This window comes from Felis catus, chromosome B4 (assembly GCF_018350175.1).
Source record: "Felis catus isolate Fca126 chromosome B4, F.catus_Fca126_mat1.0, whole genome shotgun sequence".
NCBI lineage: Eukaryota > Metazoa > Chordata > Mammalia > Carnivora > Felidae > Felis > Felis catus.
The window spans coordinates 93587478-93605470 of NC_058374.1; the positions used below are offsets into that span (position 1 = coordinate 93587478).

Below are 17993 nucleotides of genomic sequence, written 5' to 3' on the forward strand. Positions count from 1 at the left end.
TGCCCTGAGCCAAAGTCCAATGCTTAACCGACTGAGCCACCCAGGCACCCCGCTCTTTATGGTTTCTAAGGCAAGTGATCTTTTTCTCCTTAATAGGGAAAAATACCAAGTTAAAGAAAAACAAAGAGCCATTACGGAAAACAATATCAAGAAGTGTAGGGGGTTTACGCTACAATTCAAACAAGATGAGTTGAGTGAGACTGGCAGGGACCCCGGAGGTGGAGGGGAGAGCCTGCATGTCTGAATTCAGGGTCCAGGTTCCTTCTCAGTCCCGGCCTCCTGAGAATACCAGGAAATGACCGCACATTTCTCTAGACTATCAATACAAGCCAAGTTTCCCTCTAGGATAACCTGGCGCCTGGCCCACGCCCACAAATGCCAGTCAGGCAAAGCGGCAGCGTCGCCACACAGCTAAACCCACCGGCCCCGCCCCTGCCCCGCCCCCTGCCCCGCCCCCTCAGCCCTGCCCGGCTCAGCCCGGTCCCGTCAGACGCCTTCGCACTGAAGCACAGCCTTCGCGCCTGCGCAGACCGGACCTGCGGCAGTAAGGCGGAAGTCGTCGCGCGTGCGCTCAAGGGGAAAGGTGTTTCTTCCTCCCTCCCCTTTTTTTCTAAGACAGCTTAGCTAGGACTTGCTTCCGGGTCGAAGGGTTTGCTTCCGGAGAGCGGGAAGGCTGAAACGCGGTGGTTAAGCTGGAGTCGAGTTGGCGAGCTTCTCGGTGGAGAAGGCTGTGGCCATGGACAGGTCAGTTGAGGTGGTGGGAATGGTTAAGCTAGGACACTTGCCCTTCCTGCTTGTAGGGCTGAACTAAATAGTCGAAGCCCAACTCTCACAGGAAGCCAGGAAGGCCCGGGTGCTAACCCTAGGACTCCTTCCCCGGGCTGGGAGTCTCTGCAGATGATGGAAGAAAGGCAGCTTGGGTCGGGAATGGATACGGACAGTGATCATCCCTTGCGTGTTCGCGGCAGCTGTGCCACCTGTTCTGCGTTTTGGGGCAACGTTTTTCATTGCTGGGGTGGGCGGAATAGGAGGTGGTCTGGCTTTCGACATGCCGACTGACTTGACCGAGGTCACAAAGCCAGACAGTGACGGAACTGGGATCTCAGCCCAGACTTTCTGATACAAGTTCCAGCATCAGGTAGTTACAGAATTAAAGTCTTTCTATGACCCTGGCACTATGCTAGCCTCCTGCTATACAGGTGAGTTTTTCCTGTTCTTGGCCTCTGGGAATTAGTTGTAGTGGAGGAGACAATGGAGCAGCGCAAAATGATGTGTTTTAACTTTTCTCTGGGAAGAGAAAATGAGGATGCGATAAAAGTCTCTCTGCCACGGGATCTATCAGGAAGACTTCTCAAAGGAGGTAACTCTCTAGTTGGCCTGAATAATAGCTAACATTGAGTGCCTTAAATGCTTTGTTATTACCACATATATTGTATTAGCTAATTTAGTCTTCCTACAATCCTATGAGGATAGGTACTCTGATCCTGTTTTCATAGATTACACTGGGGCTAAAAGAGTTTAAGAACTTGGTGACAGTTAGGAAGCTAATAAGTAGAAGAACCAAGTTGCCCACCTGATACATGTGTCTCCAGACTCCAGGAGGCTCTTTGGTGAGTAAGTGTTCACCAGCTGGATGAGAGGGGCAAATGTAGGCTTCTGTAGAAGAAACATCTACAGGGTGCAAGAATATGAAAAGGAAGGCATTGTGTAGCTGAATGGTCACATGCGATGTATGTTTGTATGAGGATGTTTGTGGTTGAATATAAGACTGAACTAGTAAGTCGGGGGTTAGATTGTAAAAATAAAGGAAATTTGGACTTGATTCTATAGGCTTCAGAGCTATCTTAAGATTTTGAGTGGAGGAAAAAGCATGTTAGATTCTTGTCTCAAAATACAGGTCTTTTTTTTGTTTTTAATGTTTATTCTTTTGTTAGAGAGAGAGACAGAGCATGAGTGGGGGAGGGTCAGAGAGAGAGGGAGACACAGAATCTGAAGCAGGCTTCTAGCTCTGAGCTGTCAGCGCAGAGCTGGACACAGGGCTCAAACTCACGAACCATGAGACTGTGACCTGAGCCGAAGTCAGATGCTTAATCGACTGAGCCACCCGGGCGCCCCTCAAAATATAGGTTTTTTAATTCACACGATTTATTTTCTAGACCTTGAGCTGAGAACAACGGGAGATCAGGGCAACTGCAATAGTACTGAGACAGGAGATGCCATTAGTGTACTCTGGGGAGAAATAACTTGAAGAGTCATTTCTCCAATTTATTAGAATTCTTTTTTAATTAGCTTCCCATCTCACCAGTCCCAACAACAGATTTTATTTTTCGTAGTACCCATGGTTTGAAGAATTTTGGGAACTGCGGAATATTCTTTTAAGAGATGGTTCCTGCAATTTCAGGGAACTCCTCAATTCAACCAAGGAGAGACCTGCCTTCATGAAGCAATTATGTAGAACAGTGCTATGATATAGATGCCAAGTGTTGAAATCATTCCGTAGGTGAGAATAACATAGTGAGTGCTAGAAACTCAAAGATGCCTGTGCAGGAAAAATTTGAGAAGTGGACTTTGAGGGATAAGCAGGGTTTGGAATCAAAGAGCGCTGTTAACCAAAAGGTCAAAGACTTGGCTACTGGGATGATGTATGCTTTGACTGACCCAGGGTCTTTTGCTCCAGTCATGATAGAGTTCTTTGCAAATGGTACATTATCATTTCACTCACATGAACTTAATTATACTGTTTTAGGAGCGGCTATGGAGAGATGTCATCTCCTGTGATCCGAGAGGCAGAAGTGACTCGGACTGCACGGAAACAGAGTGCTCAAAAAAGAGTTTTAAGTATCCTTTATGTTGTAAGCATCATTATTCAAATTACAGCATGCTTGGAATCAGAGTTATAGAATTTTCTTTTTATGAGAGATATTAGACATTCAGTATTATAATAAAATGATAGGGAAATTGTTAAAATTTGTGTTACCTTGAAAATAAGGACGTTCTTGCTATCCTGTTGTAGCTAGCTTCTGCTGAGATGAGATATCCTTTTTTTATTTGAAATCTAAGTACTCTTAGTTCAGTGTGTAGTAATATAAGACTGATATCTGAGAAATTAAGCGGTAGAGGGAGTGATTTACTCTTTGCATAGAAAAAGTGGTAGCCATCAAAATCTTGTTGAAAAGTGTATTCAGATATTTTATATAGGGTAAATATGGTTGATTCTAACTTTAATGGTGTCTTTTTTGTATGGAAAACTTTTCTTAACTCTTCCTATAGTTCGGCCATCCCAAGATGAAATTTTTGCTAATACTACACCAAGAAACCAGGTTATCCCTCGAACTCCCAGTTCGTTTCGACCACCTTGTAAGATTTTTTTTTTTTTTTTTTTTTTTTACTGTTTTATTTATTTTCAAGAGACAGTGTGAGCCGGGGAAGGGCAGAAAGAAAGGGAGATAAAGGATCCAAATTGGGCGCTGTGCTGACAGCAGCAAGCCTGATGCGGGGCTCTAACTCATGAACTGTGAGATCATGACCTGAGCTGAAGTGTGATGCTCAACTGACTGAGCCACCCAGGTGCCTCATAAGAATTTTTGCTTTTAAAGCATTTAATAATATAGTAATATATATTAATATGTACAAATATATAACAAGTATTTGTTATATATATAAATATTATGTACAATATATAATATATATTTATATATAAATATATAACAAGTATTTGTCATATATATTTATATATGTTAAATATACATAGTATTTAATAACATTAATATAATATTTAATAATAGTAATAGCTATATATTAAAGCTTACAGTACACGTGATAATCTTTGGTTACAATATCAATAGTTAAGAACAAATAATAATGATTGCATTACTATTTGTTGAACCCTTACCATGTGTGAGGCACTATACTTTACATAAATACACAATAACTGTGATGTAGGTATTCTATCTCTGTTTTACCAAAACTGAAATAGAGACGTGGAGAAGTTATTCAATGAGGATAGCATGGCTAAGCATATATGTAAGTGATGGAACCAAAATTCAGACAATGATCTGTTTACTTCAAAGCCTGTGCCCTTTACACTAAACTACCTCTTCAGTATTTGTAAAATTGGAATATGAATAATCCATGGACTCATTAGTGTCTTTCTTTTTTTACTACTTAGTTATGTTATAATGAAAGCATCTCTGTTTGCAGTAAAAGATTTTCCTGCTGGGCTCACTAGTACCAAAAGATCAAATTTACAAAAATAAGTTAAATCTTCATATCATGGAAATGTTAATATTTAAAGGATTTACTTGGTTAGAATCTAAATAATTAGAAACAAAGTTATTTATTGGTGGTTTGATTGTTTTGTTTTCATGATCAATGTTCATGCACTTTGGATTCTTTTTCTAACCTCTTGTTTGTAGTTACTCCACCCAGCCGAAGCTTACTGAGGCATCCAGATGTTTCCTGCATTCTTGGAACAGGAGGGAGGTCTCCCCGGCTTACACAGTCTTCAGGGTTCTTGGGAAATCTGTCTATGGTATGTGGAAAAATGGGGTAAAAATTTCCCCCTTTTCATATAAGTAAGATATTGAGCTTAAAAGCCTTTAGTGAGGTTTGAAGTCATAGTCCTCAAAAGAGTTAACTAGGTAGGTTACGTAGATTGAAATTGTATTTTGGTTAGGCTTTCAGAAAACTGAAAACCTTAAGCATCTCCTGTCATAGTTGGAAACTGTAATACCAGCAACATTTGGGTGCAGATAGAATGTGTTAATCTGACAGTCTGCTCCTCTGAAGAAATACTTGATTGGTTGCTGACGAGCCCTGTTTTGAAGCATAGAAGAGTAGGAAGCCAAGAGAAATGGATGAAGAGTATCATAAGGAAGAGAGACAATGCATTAAAGGAAAGAAAAGAGGGGCGCCTGGGTGGCGCAGTCGGTTAAGCGTCCGACTTCAGCCAGGTCACGATCTCGCGGTCTGGGAGTTCGAGCCCCGTGTCAGGCTCTGGGCTGATGGCTCAGAGCCTGGAGCCTGTTTCCGATTCTGTGTCTCCCTCTCTCTCTGCCCCTCCCCCGTTCATGCTCTGTCTCTCTCTGTCCCAAAAATAAATAAACGTTGAAAAAAAAATTTAAAAAAAAATAAAATAAAATAAAGGAAAGAAAAGAGAAAATGTTGGAAAAAGTAGATGAGACACTCTTTAGAAATCACTGTGTGGTACAGTATTGAAAATAGAAGAAATGTCATATAAACATACAGAATGACCTGACCTAGGTGTTCAAAATACCCTATAAAAAAGAAAGGATTCAATCTAATAAGAGAAGGAAACAGAAGAGTTCTGTTGGAATAGTAGAGGATGATGGAAAATTTAGTGCTAAAAACAAAATAAAAACAGTTCTGTGTTTGGCTCTGTGCTTATTAAAAGGGCACAGCGATTTTTTTTTTTTTAAGTTTATTTACATTGAGAGAGCAAGCAGAGGAGGGGCAGAGAAAGAATCTCAAGCAGGCTGCACACTTGTGAGTGCAGAGCCCGACATGGGCTCCATCTCACAAACTGCAGATCATGACCTGAGCCGAAATCAAGTCAAACACTTAACTGACTGAGCCACCCAGGCGCCCCAGAAAAGTCACAGGGATTTTTGCACACATTTGAAATTGTCCAGATTAGGTGTTTTCTGAAGAATGGTTTAGCTTGTTAAACCTCTCCTTAAAAGGATAAATTGATTTGTTAAATACTTCTTATTGTTTTACGGATTTTTAGAATGTTAATGTCTAACAATGATATAGTCATTGAATAATTTTACGCTGCTTTTGAATCTGGTTATGTTAGCAGCATTTATCTTATTTTGCTTAAAAACATGAGTGAATTGACTGCATCTGGGGTTAAACAAAAGAAGATGACTTATTATTTATTGCTTCAGAACTGCAAGATTAATAGTAAGATTTCTAGTCTCTTAAAGCCCAGGACAGAGTAAATTATTAATAATATGGGCATTATAAAATGTTTGGGTTTAAATAAACATTTTTATTGTTGCTTGTGCCTGGATTTTAATAAAGACATTTTTAAGCCTTCAGATAGCTTTCTCTGGCTTTCAGAAGATCTTAAATAAAGGTGATTTTAAATAAAGGTGAATTTAAAAAAATGTGGGGGCGCCTGGGTGGCTCAGTCGGTTGTGTGACTGACCGGCTTGGGTCATGATCTCACGGTTTGTGAGTTCGAGCCCCACGTCGGGCTCTGCTGACAGCTCAGAGCCTGGAGCCTGCTTCGGATTCTGTGTCTCCCTCTCTCTCTGCCCCTCCCCCCCTTCATGCTCTGTCTCTCTCTGTCTCAGAAATAAATAAACATAAAAACAATTTTTTTTTAAATGTGTTTGCACACACTTCAGACACGTCCGGAAATAGAATAAGCCCTCATGTGCTCTTTGCCCAGTTATTAATATATGGCTGATCCTATTTCATCTACGCCCACAAGTGTTTCCCCTTTGTTACTTTACACCTCCCAGATTTCATACCATTTTACCCATAAATATTTTTGTGCGTATCTCTGAGACATAAGACAATTCTTTCTTTAACACAATGCCATTAACACATCTAACTTTCCACACACGCACATATGTACACACAGAGTAATTTGTTTATCATCTTAAATATCCATTTTGTGTATATATATGTTTTCATTATTGTATATATTTTACTGAGTGTTCACATTTCCTCGTCTGTGTCAAATTTTAAGTTGGTTTGTTTAAAATTTCCTCAGTTGTGTCATGTTTTCTCAAGTCGGTTTGTCTAAATCAGGATTCAGATAAGGTAAACACACTGCATTTGCTTGATGTGGCTCATCTTTTAATCTGTAAGTTCTTCCATCACCCTTTTTGTTAGCGTTTATATGTTGAAAAAACTGGATCATTTGTCCTGTACGTTTTCCCAGTAGTGAAAAACCGATGTGAACTTAGAGCAGTATGACCGGCCTTATTTTACATGTTAATATCAGCTTAAATGTTACAAAATGCCGTATTTATTGCCTTTAAAAAAAAGATATGGAGTGGTACAGAGAAGAAAACAGTTTATAGTGTTTTCGTTTTATAAGCTGTGATTTCCTTAACAAAATAGCCATTAATGTCTTTTTTTGTACTCAGTGGCAATAGCTCATTACTTTTCTGTATCTTCCTTTTTTTTTTATAGGTAACTAATCTGGATGACAGTAATTGGGCTGCTGCATTCACATCACAGCGTTCAGGACTCCTCACAAGTACAGAGTCCCACAGTGTAACAGAGGATGTAACTCTCAGTGCCGTTATGTTACGTGAGGATGATCCTGGCGAAGCTGGTAAAATGGCGTTAACTCTTTAACAGTGTAGCCCGTTGGCTTTACTAAGACCCAGGAAACTATCTCCTATTCCTGAGTGTCATTATAAAATATTTTTCATTAAGCTGATTAGTTATGGTTATGGCTGAGCCATTTGATGTAGTAGCTCTGGAAGGTTGAGAATCTCACCTTCGTTCTCAGTTGGAGCGGCATCTTGCCACTTCGTTTTTCAGTTCAAATACCTTGTTAGGTTATTAGATAAGTCTCATATCTTCATTCTTTTCGTATTTCTGTTGAAAGGGCATCTCTTTTTCTCTAGGTTTAGTTTTTATCTAATATTGACATGTTTTCACCTGGATGCTAATGCTGTCTTTTTTTCAAATAGTATGAAGACCTTTCTAGTTTCAGGTTGGTTATTACCATTCCCCTTTGGAAAGAAAAGTTTGCTTTTCATGTGCCTGTACGTATTCATTACCACATGGGATCTTCATTTTATCATCATCGTCAGCTAACGTGCCAGAGTCCGTGTGCTTACCCCTGGGTGAACATTATCTTCTGTAGGGCTCCATTGAAGAGTTACAGTAGCTATTACCGTTAGAGGGGAAAGGGAACTGCTGCTCAGAATGGGTAGCTTGCATAAGCTCACCTGGCTGGAAAGTGATGGCACCAGGATTTGAAACTAAGCAGTTTGATTATACAGCCCTTCTCTTAACACTGTGGTAACCACTGCTTCCTTATAGTATCTGCCAGTAATAAGTACTCAGATTTTGAGTGATTTAGATATCCTTTTTACTAAATAGATAAAATAGAAAGAAAAAGAGTTCATTTTTAGTGTGAACACTGGATGAGACCTTCAATATGATACAGTACTGTAGTGGAGTGTGTATGTTTTCCCTGAGTAGAATATATCATCTTAGTATCTGTTACAACTTTCTCAGCTACTTTGTTATATATTTAAAATACAAATCAGATATTTTAAAATCTGGCTTATATTTTTGTAGTAATTGTTGACAGATTAATAGCCAACACATCCGTGTGCTCTTAAAAGACTTGTAGGTAACAAGAGAAAAAAATACATTGAACTACATCAAAATCTAAAATTTTCATGCATCAAAAGAGACAGTGAGTGAAAAGGCAGCCCACAGAATGGGAGAATGTATTTGCAAATCCTATGTCTGATAAAAGGGTAATATCTAGAATGTAGAAAGAACTATAACGTGGGGTGCCTGGGTGGCTCAGTGGGTTAAGCGTCTGACTTCAACTCAGGTCATGATCTCACAGTTCTTGAGTTTGAGTCAGACTTTTTGACTTTTGCTTTTGTTTCTTGTGCTTTTGGTGTCATATCCAAAAAGTTGTTACCAAGACCAATGTCAAGGAGCTCTTTGCCTATATCTTTTTCTAGGAGTTTTATGGTTTCAGGTCTTAAGTTTAAGTCTCCATTCCATTTCAAGTTAATTTTTTTTAACATTTATTCATTTTTGAGAGACAGAGTACGTGAGCTGGGGAGGGGCAGAGAGAGAGGGATACACAGGATTTGAAGCAGGCTCCAGGCTCTGAGATGTCAGCACAGAGCCCGACGTGGGGCTTGAACCCATGAACTGTGAGATCATGACCTGAGCCAAAGTCGGATGCTTAACCAACTGAGCCACTCAGTCGCCCCTTTAAAAAAGTTTTTTTAATGTTTATTTATTTTTGAGAGAAGCGGAGCACAAGTTGGGGAGAGGCAGAGAGAGAGGGAGACACAGAATCCAAAGCAGGCTCCAGGCTCTGAGCTGTCAGCACAGAGTCCGACACGGGAGTTTAAACCCACAAACCGTGAGATTATGACCTGAACCAAAGTCATATGCTTAACCGACTGAGCCACCCAGGTACCCCACAAGTTAATTTTTATGAGTGGTGTAATCTAGGGGGTCCAATTTCATTTTTCCATATATGATCATCAGTTTTTCTAGCACCATTTATTGAAAAGGCTGTTCTTTCCCCAGTGAGTATTCTTGGCTCCCCTGTCAAATATTAGTTGACTATACATGTGGGAGTTTGTTTCTGGACCCTATTCTGTTCCTTGATCTATGTGTCTGTTTTTATGCCTTATCATACTGTTTTTTTTTTTTTTTAACTTTATTTATTTTGAGAGAGAGCATGTGCACATGAGAGTGGGGGAGGGGGCGGGGAAGAGGGAGGGAGAGAGAGAATCTTAAGCAGGCTCTGTGCTGCTTGATCTCAAGAACTGTGAGATCATGACCTGAGCCCTAATCAAGGGTTGGACACTTAACAAGCTGAGCCACCCCAGGCGCCTCTCATAGTGTTTTAATTACTCAAGCTTTGTAGTATAGTTTGAAATCAGGAAGTATAGTACCTCCAGCTTTGTTCTTTCTTAGGATCGCTTTGGCTATCCTGAGTTGTAGTTTTGCAAGATGAAAAGAATTCTGTGGATGGATGATGGTGATGGTAGCCCAGCATTGTGAATATACTTAATGCCACTAACCTGTACACTTAAAAATGGTTAAGATGGTAAATTTTGTTATGTTTATCTTACCACAGTTACAATTTTTTTTAAGTTTAATTTATTTTGTTGGGGCGGTGGGGGGAAGGACGGGGAGAGAGAGGGAGAGACAGAATTCCAAGCAGACTCCACACCACCAGCACGGAGCCTGATGTAGGGCTCCAACTCATGAACTGTGAGATCATGACCTGAGCCAAGATCAAGAGTCAGACACTTAGCTGACTGAGCCACCCAGGCACCCCACCACTGTTGTAATTTTTTAGAAAATACAGCAGAAAAAAAAGAGATACGTAGCTATGTTGTTAAGTTTTCATAGAAACATAATTACCTAGGAGTATGTCACTTAACTTTCTTGTTCCTTTTCTTTTTAATGTGTTCTAGCATCCATGAGTATGTTTTCTGATTTCCTGCAGTCTTACTTGAAGCACTCTTCAAATACGGTTTTTGACCTTGTAGAAGAATATGAAAATATCTGTAGTAGTCAGGTAAGTTACTTTCACTCCATTGTTGGTCAGACTTCAGTACTCTTAGTTTTTTGAACAGCATCAACCTGTGAATTTCCATACTGTATTTAAGGGGGGAGATGTCTTAAGGGTGTAGTGGCAGGGGTAGCATGGTTGGGAGGTTAGCCAGGGCAGCTCTGCTTTTTGCTTATTGAAGGTTCATATGAGATTTCTTTGGGAAACCGAAGGATTCTGCTACTTAAAAAAAAAAAGGAGAATCTAGAATATACAAAGAACTCTTTAAACCCAATAATTAGAAAATGAACATCCAATTAAAAAAACGGACAAAACACATTAACAGACACCTCACCAGAGAAAATCTACAGATGGCAAAAAAGCCTGTGAAAAGGTGTTCAACATCATATGTCATCGTGGAATTGCACATTAAAATCATGAGATGTCCTACACCTAGTAGAATGGCAAAGGTCCCCAACACCTATCAATACCACACGCTGGCAAGGATGTGGAGCAGCAGTCACTCTCATTCGTTGTTGGTGGGAATGCAAAACGGTAGAGTCACTTTGCAAGGCACTTTCTCAGTTTCTTAGAAACCTGAACATAGTCTTATCATATGATTCCACAACATTCATACTGAGGTATTTACCAAAACGAGTTAAAAACTTAGGCCCACACAAAAACCTACATATAAATGTTTATAGCAGCTTTATTTGTCATTGCCTAAATTCAGAAGCAACCAGGTTGTCTTTTAGTAAGCGAATGGATAAATCAACTGTGTGTATCTAGACAATGGAATATTGTTTAATGCTAAAAAGAAATGAGCCATCAAGCCATGAAAAGACAAGGATGAACCCTAAGTGCATATCAGTAAGCTAAAGAAACCAATTCGAAAAGGCTACATATTACATGAATCCAACTAAACAATATTCTGGAAAAGGCAAAACTTTGGAGAGAGTGAAAAGATCAGTGGTTCCCAGAGGTTGGGGGAATATAAGGATGAAAAGTGGAACCTGGTAGATGTTTAGGGGAGTGAAACTGTATGAGATAATGGTGGTGGATACATGTCATTTATGTCAAAACCTGTGGAATATACAATACCAAGAATGAACCCTTATGTAAACTATGGACTTTGGATGATAATGACATGTCAGTGTAGGTTCATGGTTGTAACAAATGTTCCACTCTGGTGCTGGATCCTGATAGGCAGAAAGCGATGGGAACTCTGTACTTTCCACTCAGGTTTGCTGTAAACCTAAATCTGCTCTAAAACATTAAGTCTGTTTTTTTAAAAAGGAAGAGCATTTGGCTGGCTCAGTTGGAAAAGCATGTGACTCTTGATCCTTAGGGTCATGAGTTCAAGCCTCATGTTGGGTGTAGAGATTACTAAAAAAATAAGCAAATAAATAAATGGACTTTATTACATTCAAGAATGATTACAATATAATAGCCAACATTTCTTGATCGTTTAATATTGTTTCAATAATCAATCTCTGAATTGTTCCATTATAAAAGCAGTAATTTCATTAAATAACTGAAGCAGTAACAGTCACTTAGTGAATTACTAGAGTTAGGGTTCCAATAGAAAATAATGAGAAGTACTGATAACACTTTTATTAAACACTGGCCTTAAGACAAAAGTAACATTATTTTGTGAGTACTTTTTAAAGAGAGGGAAAAGGTGTTGTGGTGGTAATGATTCTTCATGTTCTGAATGAGAGCAATTCTGTATCTGAATTTCACTTCAGAAGATTAAGAGGTACTGTTCAAAACCCTTGAGAAAGGTTTCCTTTACCCTGGATTCTTAAGCCTTCTGATAAATAATTTTGTGTGTGTTTCTGGGGAGAACATCCATGCTGTTCGTTAGATTTTCACATAATGCCTCAACCTGAAAAAGGTTAAGAACTCTGGTTTTAGAACAAGGAGGGGACTTCGGTTAAGTTGTGGATAGCAATGACAGTGTTTTAGTACCAATCTTAAAATATTTTTCTTGATTTTATATATGGTATAAATTTTTCAGGCATAAATTGAAGGTAACTTTATTTTCAATTTTCATTGCTATGCTGTTAGTCCATGTTATCATTTTGTCAGGAATAGGTTAGATTTGGTTTATCTTCTGGTTAGATATAGGTTAGATTTGTCAGGAATAGGTTAGATTTAGCTTATAAAAGAAGAAAAAAATGTGTCCATGGCTGTTCTTGTTTAATCTGAAATTTGGAGTATATTAAACTTTTACATATATACTCACATAAACACACCTTACTTCAAATTAAGACCATTTCGAGTGGGAATGTTATATTTCCATTCAATTTAAAAAAGGCAATAGATAGGAAAAAATCATACTCTAAATGTGTGTGTGTTTATATATTTAGTTTTAGAGCTGTGCACTTGAAGAATACGCAGTTATGGCTCAGAATGATAGAAAACCTCTTTACATCTGTGTCTTTACGTTAGGTGAATATACTGAGTAAAATAGTGAGCCGAGCAACACCTGGACTTCAGAAGTTCTCAAAAACAGCCAGTATGCTCTGGCTTCTTCAACAGGAGATGGTCACATGGAGGCTGCTGGCTTCTCTGTATAGGTAAAGTTGTGTAGGCCTCATAAGTGAAATAAACACAAGGTAACCAATAGGCAAATTAATTTAAACATGGTTTGTCTTTTTAATGTTTCTTTATTTTACAGGGGGAGAGAGAGAGAGAGAAAGAGAGAGAGAGAGAGAGAGAGAGAGAGAAATCCCAAGCAGGCTCCACGCTGTCAGCACAGAGCCTGACATGGGGCTCAGTCCTAAGAACTGTGAGATCATGACCTGAGCCACCCAGGCCCCCAAATAGGCAAATTAATTTAAAAGTTAGAGTAGGATGTGTGGAAATAGGTTCTACTATCTTTGGTACTTCCTGTTTCTAATGCCTCATCATTAGATGATTATCAGGAGTGAGTTAGGAGGGAAGAGGGGAATATTAGATCAAAAAGCTGGTAGCTCCCAAAAATAAGATCAGGAAAGTACTGAAAATACTGCAGTACTTAGGATAGACAAGAAAAAGAACTCTGCTTTGGATTCTGTGTCTCCCTCCCTCTCTGCCCCTCCCCTGCTCATTCTCTCTCTCTCTCTCAAAAATAAATTAACAGTAAAAAATTTTAAAGAAAAGGAACTGAAAAATAGACTTTATATAAAGTGGCAGTTTGAAAGAAGTTAACCAAATATTCCTTCTCTCAGATGCTCAGTGGTTTTGCCTCTCATTCTGCTGCTTTCTCACTGTGATGAGAAAATCCCGAAAGAAAATTAGATTGTATAATTTTTGCCATGTGAAAACAATTATATTAGAAAGTTCAGTGTGCGCCTTAGCAGGTAGCCAGGAAAGACTTTGCAGTGTCTGTTTTTCGTAAATATCAGATTTGCTCAGATGTCAATATCCGATCCAGAAGGTACTTACTACTTGTATCTTTGTTTCAAAAGAATGATTAAGTTTATTGGAAGCTCAACTTGTTTATGCTGGAGAGAATGTAGGTTTGTGTATATATATAGTTTAAAAGGTGATTTCATATGTTTATGCAATTTAAGCCTTTTTCATTTTGTTATTTTTCCTCAGAGACAGAATACAGTCTGCATTAGAAGATGAAAATATGTTTGTACTTAGTGTAAGTTTAAGATTAATTTTTTTCCTTTATAAATGTTTAAAACTTAAAATGGTTTTTAATGATAGGATTTGATTTCTGACCCTCCATCTTGAGTTTCTTCATTTAAAAAATTTTACAAGGGGCGCCTGGGTGGCGCAGTCGGTTAAGCGTCCGACTTCAGCCAGGTCACGATCTCGCGGTCCGTGAGTTTGAGCCCCGCGTCAGGCTCTGGGCTGATGGCTCGGAGCCTGGAGCCTGTTTCCGATTCTGTGTCTCCCTCTCTCTCTGCCCCTCCCCCGTTCATGCTCTGTCTCTCTCTGTCCCAAAAATAAATAAAAATGTTGGAAAAAAAAATTAAAAAAAAAAATTTTACAAGTAAAAGATACAATCTCATAAAGTAATCAAATATTGATTTATATTATAGGGTAAAAGGTAGAAGTCCTCTTTTATCCCTTACTGTTCTAACAATTTGCGACCACTTTTCTGTGCATCTTTATATGTATATATACACACGGTTTTGTGTGTGTGTGTGTGTGTGTGTGTGTGTGTTTTAATGTTTACTTATTTTGAGAGAGTGTGTGCACATGCACACGAGAGGGAGAGAGTATGTGTGTGACAGGGGGGAGAGAGTATCTCAAGCATGCTGTCAGCACAGAGTTCCAGTTTGGGGCTCAAAATCAAGAGTCAGAGGCTTATCTGACTGAGCCACACAGGCGCCCCATGGGTTTGTTTTATTTTTTTAACATATAGTATGATTTCATTTATACATTATACTAAGAGTTTCTTTTCTAATCACCAATATTTGTTTTTTCTGTCAGTTCTTGTAGGTTTACCTTATTTTTTCATAATATGCCAGAACTGAAATTTTTTCAGACATTCTGATAGACATATTTAGGTTGTTTCCACTATTTCTGCTGTAGCAATCAGTAAGGCAGTGAACATTCTAAATCGTATTTATCTATGTATTTCAGTATTTCCTACATTTCTGGAAGTGAAATTGGGTCAAAATGTGATAGATTGTCATCTTGCCTTCCTAATGCAGTGTACTGACAACGGGTGAAAATCTTCCTCTAACTCATTTGATGTTGCCAATTGAGGATTAGGTGTGCCACTTTAATGTGTATATTATCGATTATTAGCAAGGTGGAGTGTTCTTCATTTTTAAAAAAACATTTTTTTTTTTAACGTTTATTTATTTTTGAGAGACCGAGTGCTAACAGGGGAGGGTCAGAGAGAGAGGGAGACACAGAATCTGAAGCAGGCTCCAGGCTCTGAACTGTCAGCACAGAGCCCGACGCGGGGCTCGAACCTACGAACCATGAGATCTAGACCTGAGCTGAAGTCGGACGCTTCACCGACTGAGCCACCCAGGCACCCCTAGTGTTCTTCATTCTTAAGCCTTCATATTCTTACATGAATTCTGTAATCATACACTTTGCTCATTTTCCAGCTATTGTTTCCTCTTGTATATGTTAAAGATAGTCCTCCTTTTACTTGTCGTTCAGTTTTGTTTAAGGGGTCTTTGTCAAGTAGACATTCCCATTTTTATATGATCACCTCTGTGAAGTTTTCCTTGATCATTCATTATCTTGTGTCTTGTTAAGGAAAGCCCTTGGATTGTAAAATTTTATTACCTATCAACTTCTGCTATGTAGAATGAAAGAGTTTCAAGTTTTTATTTTTTTTTTCAAATTTTTATTTAAATTCTCATCAGTTAACATATGGTGTAGTAATTGTTTTCAGGAGTAGAATTGAGTGATTCGTCACTTATGTATAATAGCCAGTGCTCCACACAGTTTTGTCCTTAATGGCCAGCACCCATTTAGCCCACCCCCACCCAAGAGTTTAGAAGTTTTTAAATGTTCACTTTCTGATAATGTCACATGATTGCATCCTGCCGTTTATTATGATTTTTTTTTGCTTGTTTCATTTTGTTCTGTGTTTTGTTTTCCCTAAAACATCTCCGAGGAAGTAGAGTTTTAAAATTCCACGAATAGCTAAAGAATGAAAGTATCAAGAACAGCTGCAGATTGATCTAGCAGTTTGAAATTTGCTTAAGAAAAATTTTCACACATGAATGTACAGATTTGCTGTGTGGTTAAATGTTTATGGGTAATTGAATAACTGTCAGGTTCACCTTTTCCTTTCTATTAAAATAATATTCTTAGAACATCTTTTTTTTTCTCTCTTTAAATAATTTTTTTAATAGGCTCTTAATGCCAGTGAGAAAGTGGTGGTGGAAACATTATTTCAGAGAGATCCACTTGTCCGACAAAGTCAGGTAAGATTAGAATTTTAAAATATTTTTTTATGAAGCATGGAGAAAAGGTAAATGACACACAAAGAACTGAAACTTTTTAAAATTTAAAACTTAAAAAAACTGTTTTTCTTTTTGATGTTTTTGCTTACAGTTAAAAGGAGTTAAGAACCTTGTTCTTCAGTTTTCAAATGAATAGCCTTAGCATTTCCAGGAATAGCTTTTTAAGAACTGTATTATTCCTATAGAACATTTCATTCTTTTGCTATATTTATGTATCTTAAAAAAGCAAAAATAGTGGTTGGAAAAATTGTTAGTTGGTATTTTTTAATCAGAAACATTTTGAATTAAGGATGGAAGTACCATTTCAAGTAAAACAGTAACAGATTTTATAGTTAATGGTCTCTTTTTTTTTTTTTCCTTTCCTAGCTGGTGGTGGATTGGCTAGAGAGCATTGCCAAAGATGAAATTGGAGATTTTTCTGATAACATTGAGTTTTATGCAAAATCAGTTTATTGGTAAGTTACTAAACGCTTATTCTTGAAGTCAGTGTTGGTTTTGTTTATTTATCTTTCAACAAGTATTTAAATTCAGTCTGTCAGCAAAGCAGACAAAAACCCTGCCTTTATGGTGTTGACGTTATTTAAGGGAGTTAGACCACAAATAAATATTTAGCCTGTTGGGCAATTAGAGCTTTGAAAAAAAGAGAGTTGATGGATAGAAGATGACAGTGGGTACAACTTTAAATAGAAGAGGTAATCAGAACAGGCCTCTTCTTTTTTTTTTTTTTTTTATTTATTTATTTTTGAGACAGAGAGAGACAGAGCATGAACGGGGGAGGGGCAGAGAGAGAGGGAGACACAGAATCGGAAACAGGCTCCAGGCTCCGAGCCATCAGCCCAGAGCCTGACGCGGGGCTCGAACTCACGGACCGCGAGATCGTGACCTGGCTGAAGTCGGACGCTTAACCGACTGAGCCACCCAGGCGCCCCCAGAACAGGCCTCTTCTAAGGAAGTAACAGGTAACGAGTGAGAGGAGGCAAAACATGCAAAAATTTGGGAGACAAGTTGTTCCAGACAGGAACAGAAACTGCAAAGATCCTGAAAACAAACTATTTATGCAAGGAGGCCAGTCTGAACACAGCAAAGGAAAGCATGGTAGGAAATGAGATTGAAGAGAGTCAACTCATATGGGACTTTTATAGGCAGGCTAGGGTAAGGCTGTGGGACCTTATTTTAAATGTAATTTGATTATCAAGAAGATACTTCTGTTATGTTTCTAGCTACTTGGGCTTTTTTGAAAAACTTTGGTCACTACATCCTTTAATACTTCTAGATTATTTTAGGACCTTGAAACCAAAAAGCATCCCTAAGTTAAAGGGACAGTTTATATTAAGACTTGAAGAAACTGTTCAGATTGCATTTGAATGCAGTAACATTATCCCTGTACAAAGTCTGCAAGTCAATTATTATATCTTTTCTGTGCTTAACTAGGAAATTAGTGCTATTCAGTGGTTGTCAAAAATTAAATCTTGAGTAGTTGTGATTTTTCTGGGAGAAAGAAATTTTCATTTAAAATTGAAAAAGTTAAGGTAAATGTCTTCGCACATTTTTTATGAGTTAGTCTTTTCTTACTGATCAGTGGAACAGAATAGAACTGTAAAACAGACCCACACTTAGATGGTCAGTTAGTGTTCAATAAAGGCATCTAAGCAATCCAATGAGGGAATGAATGTCTTTTCAACAAACCTTGCAGAAAAATGAGATATCATGCAAAAAAACACCTCCCTCACACCATACCCAATATTTAATTCAAGATGGATCATAAAAGCTAAAACCACAGAGCTTTTAGAGGAAAACATAGG

General features: G+C 38.4%; 1 protein-coding gene across 4 annotated transcripts in view; it reads left to right on the top strand.

Moving 5' to 3' along the window:
- The first annotated feature begins 588 nt into the window (after positions 1 to 588).
- NUP107 (nucleoporin 107) overlaps positions 589 to 17993 on the top strand; it is a 43581-nt gene continuing 26176 nt past the window's right edge. Inside the window, exons 1-10 of one of the 4 annotated variants that reach the window (XM_003989029.6) lie at positions 589 to 744; positions 2747 to 2838; positions 3271 to 3357; positions 4416 to 4531; positions 7171 to 7315; positions 10179 to 10282; positions 12710 to 12837; positions 13844 to 13892; positions 16081 to 16152; positions 16558 to 16646. In XM_003989029.6, the coding sequence (XP_003989078.2) occupies positions 737 to 744; positions 2747 to 2838; positions 3271 to 3357; positions 4416 to 4531; positions 7171 to 7315; positions 10179 to 10282; positions 12710 to 12837; positions 13844 to 13892; positions 16081 to 16152; positions 16558 to 16646 (890 nt within the window). In that variant the 5' untranslated portion in view covers positions 589 to 736. Of the gene's footprint in view, positions 745 to 1100; positions 1200 to 2746; positions 2839 to 3270; positions 3362 to 4391; positions 4532 to 7170; positions 7316 to 10178; positions 10283 to 12709; positions 12838 to 13843; positions 13893 to 16080; positions 16153 to 16557; positions 16647 to 17993 lie in introns of those variants that run through there. The other 3 variants (XM_011284115.4, XM_019835195.3, XM_019835194.3) reach the window with 3 other exon arrangements.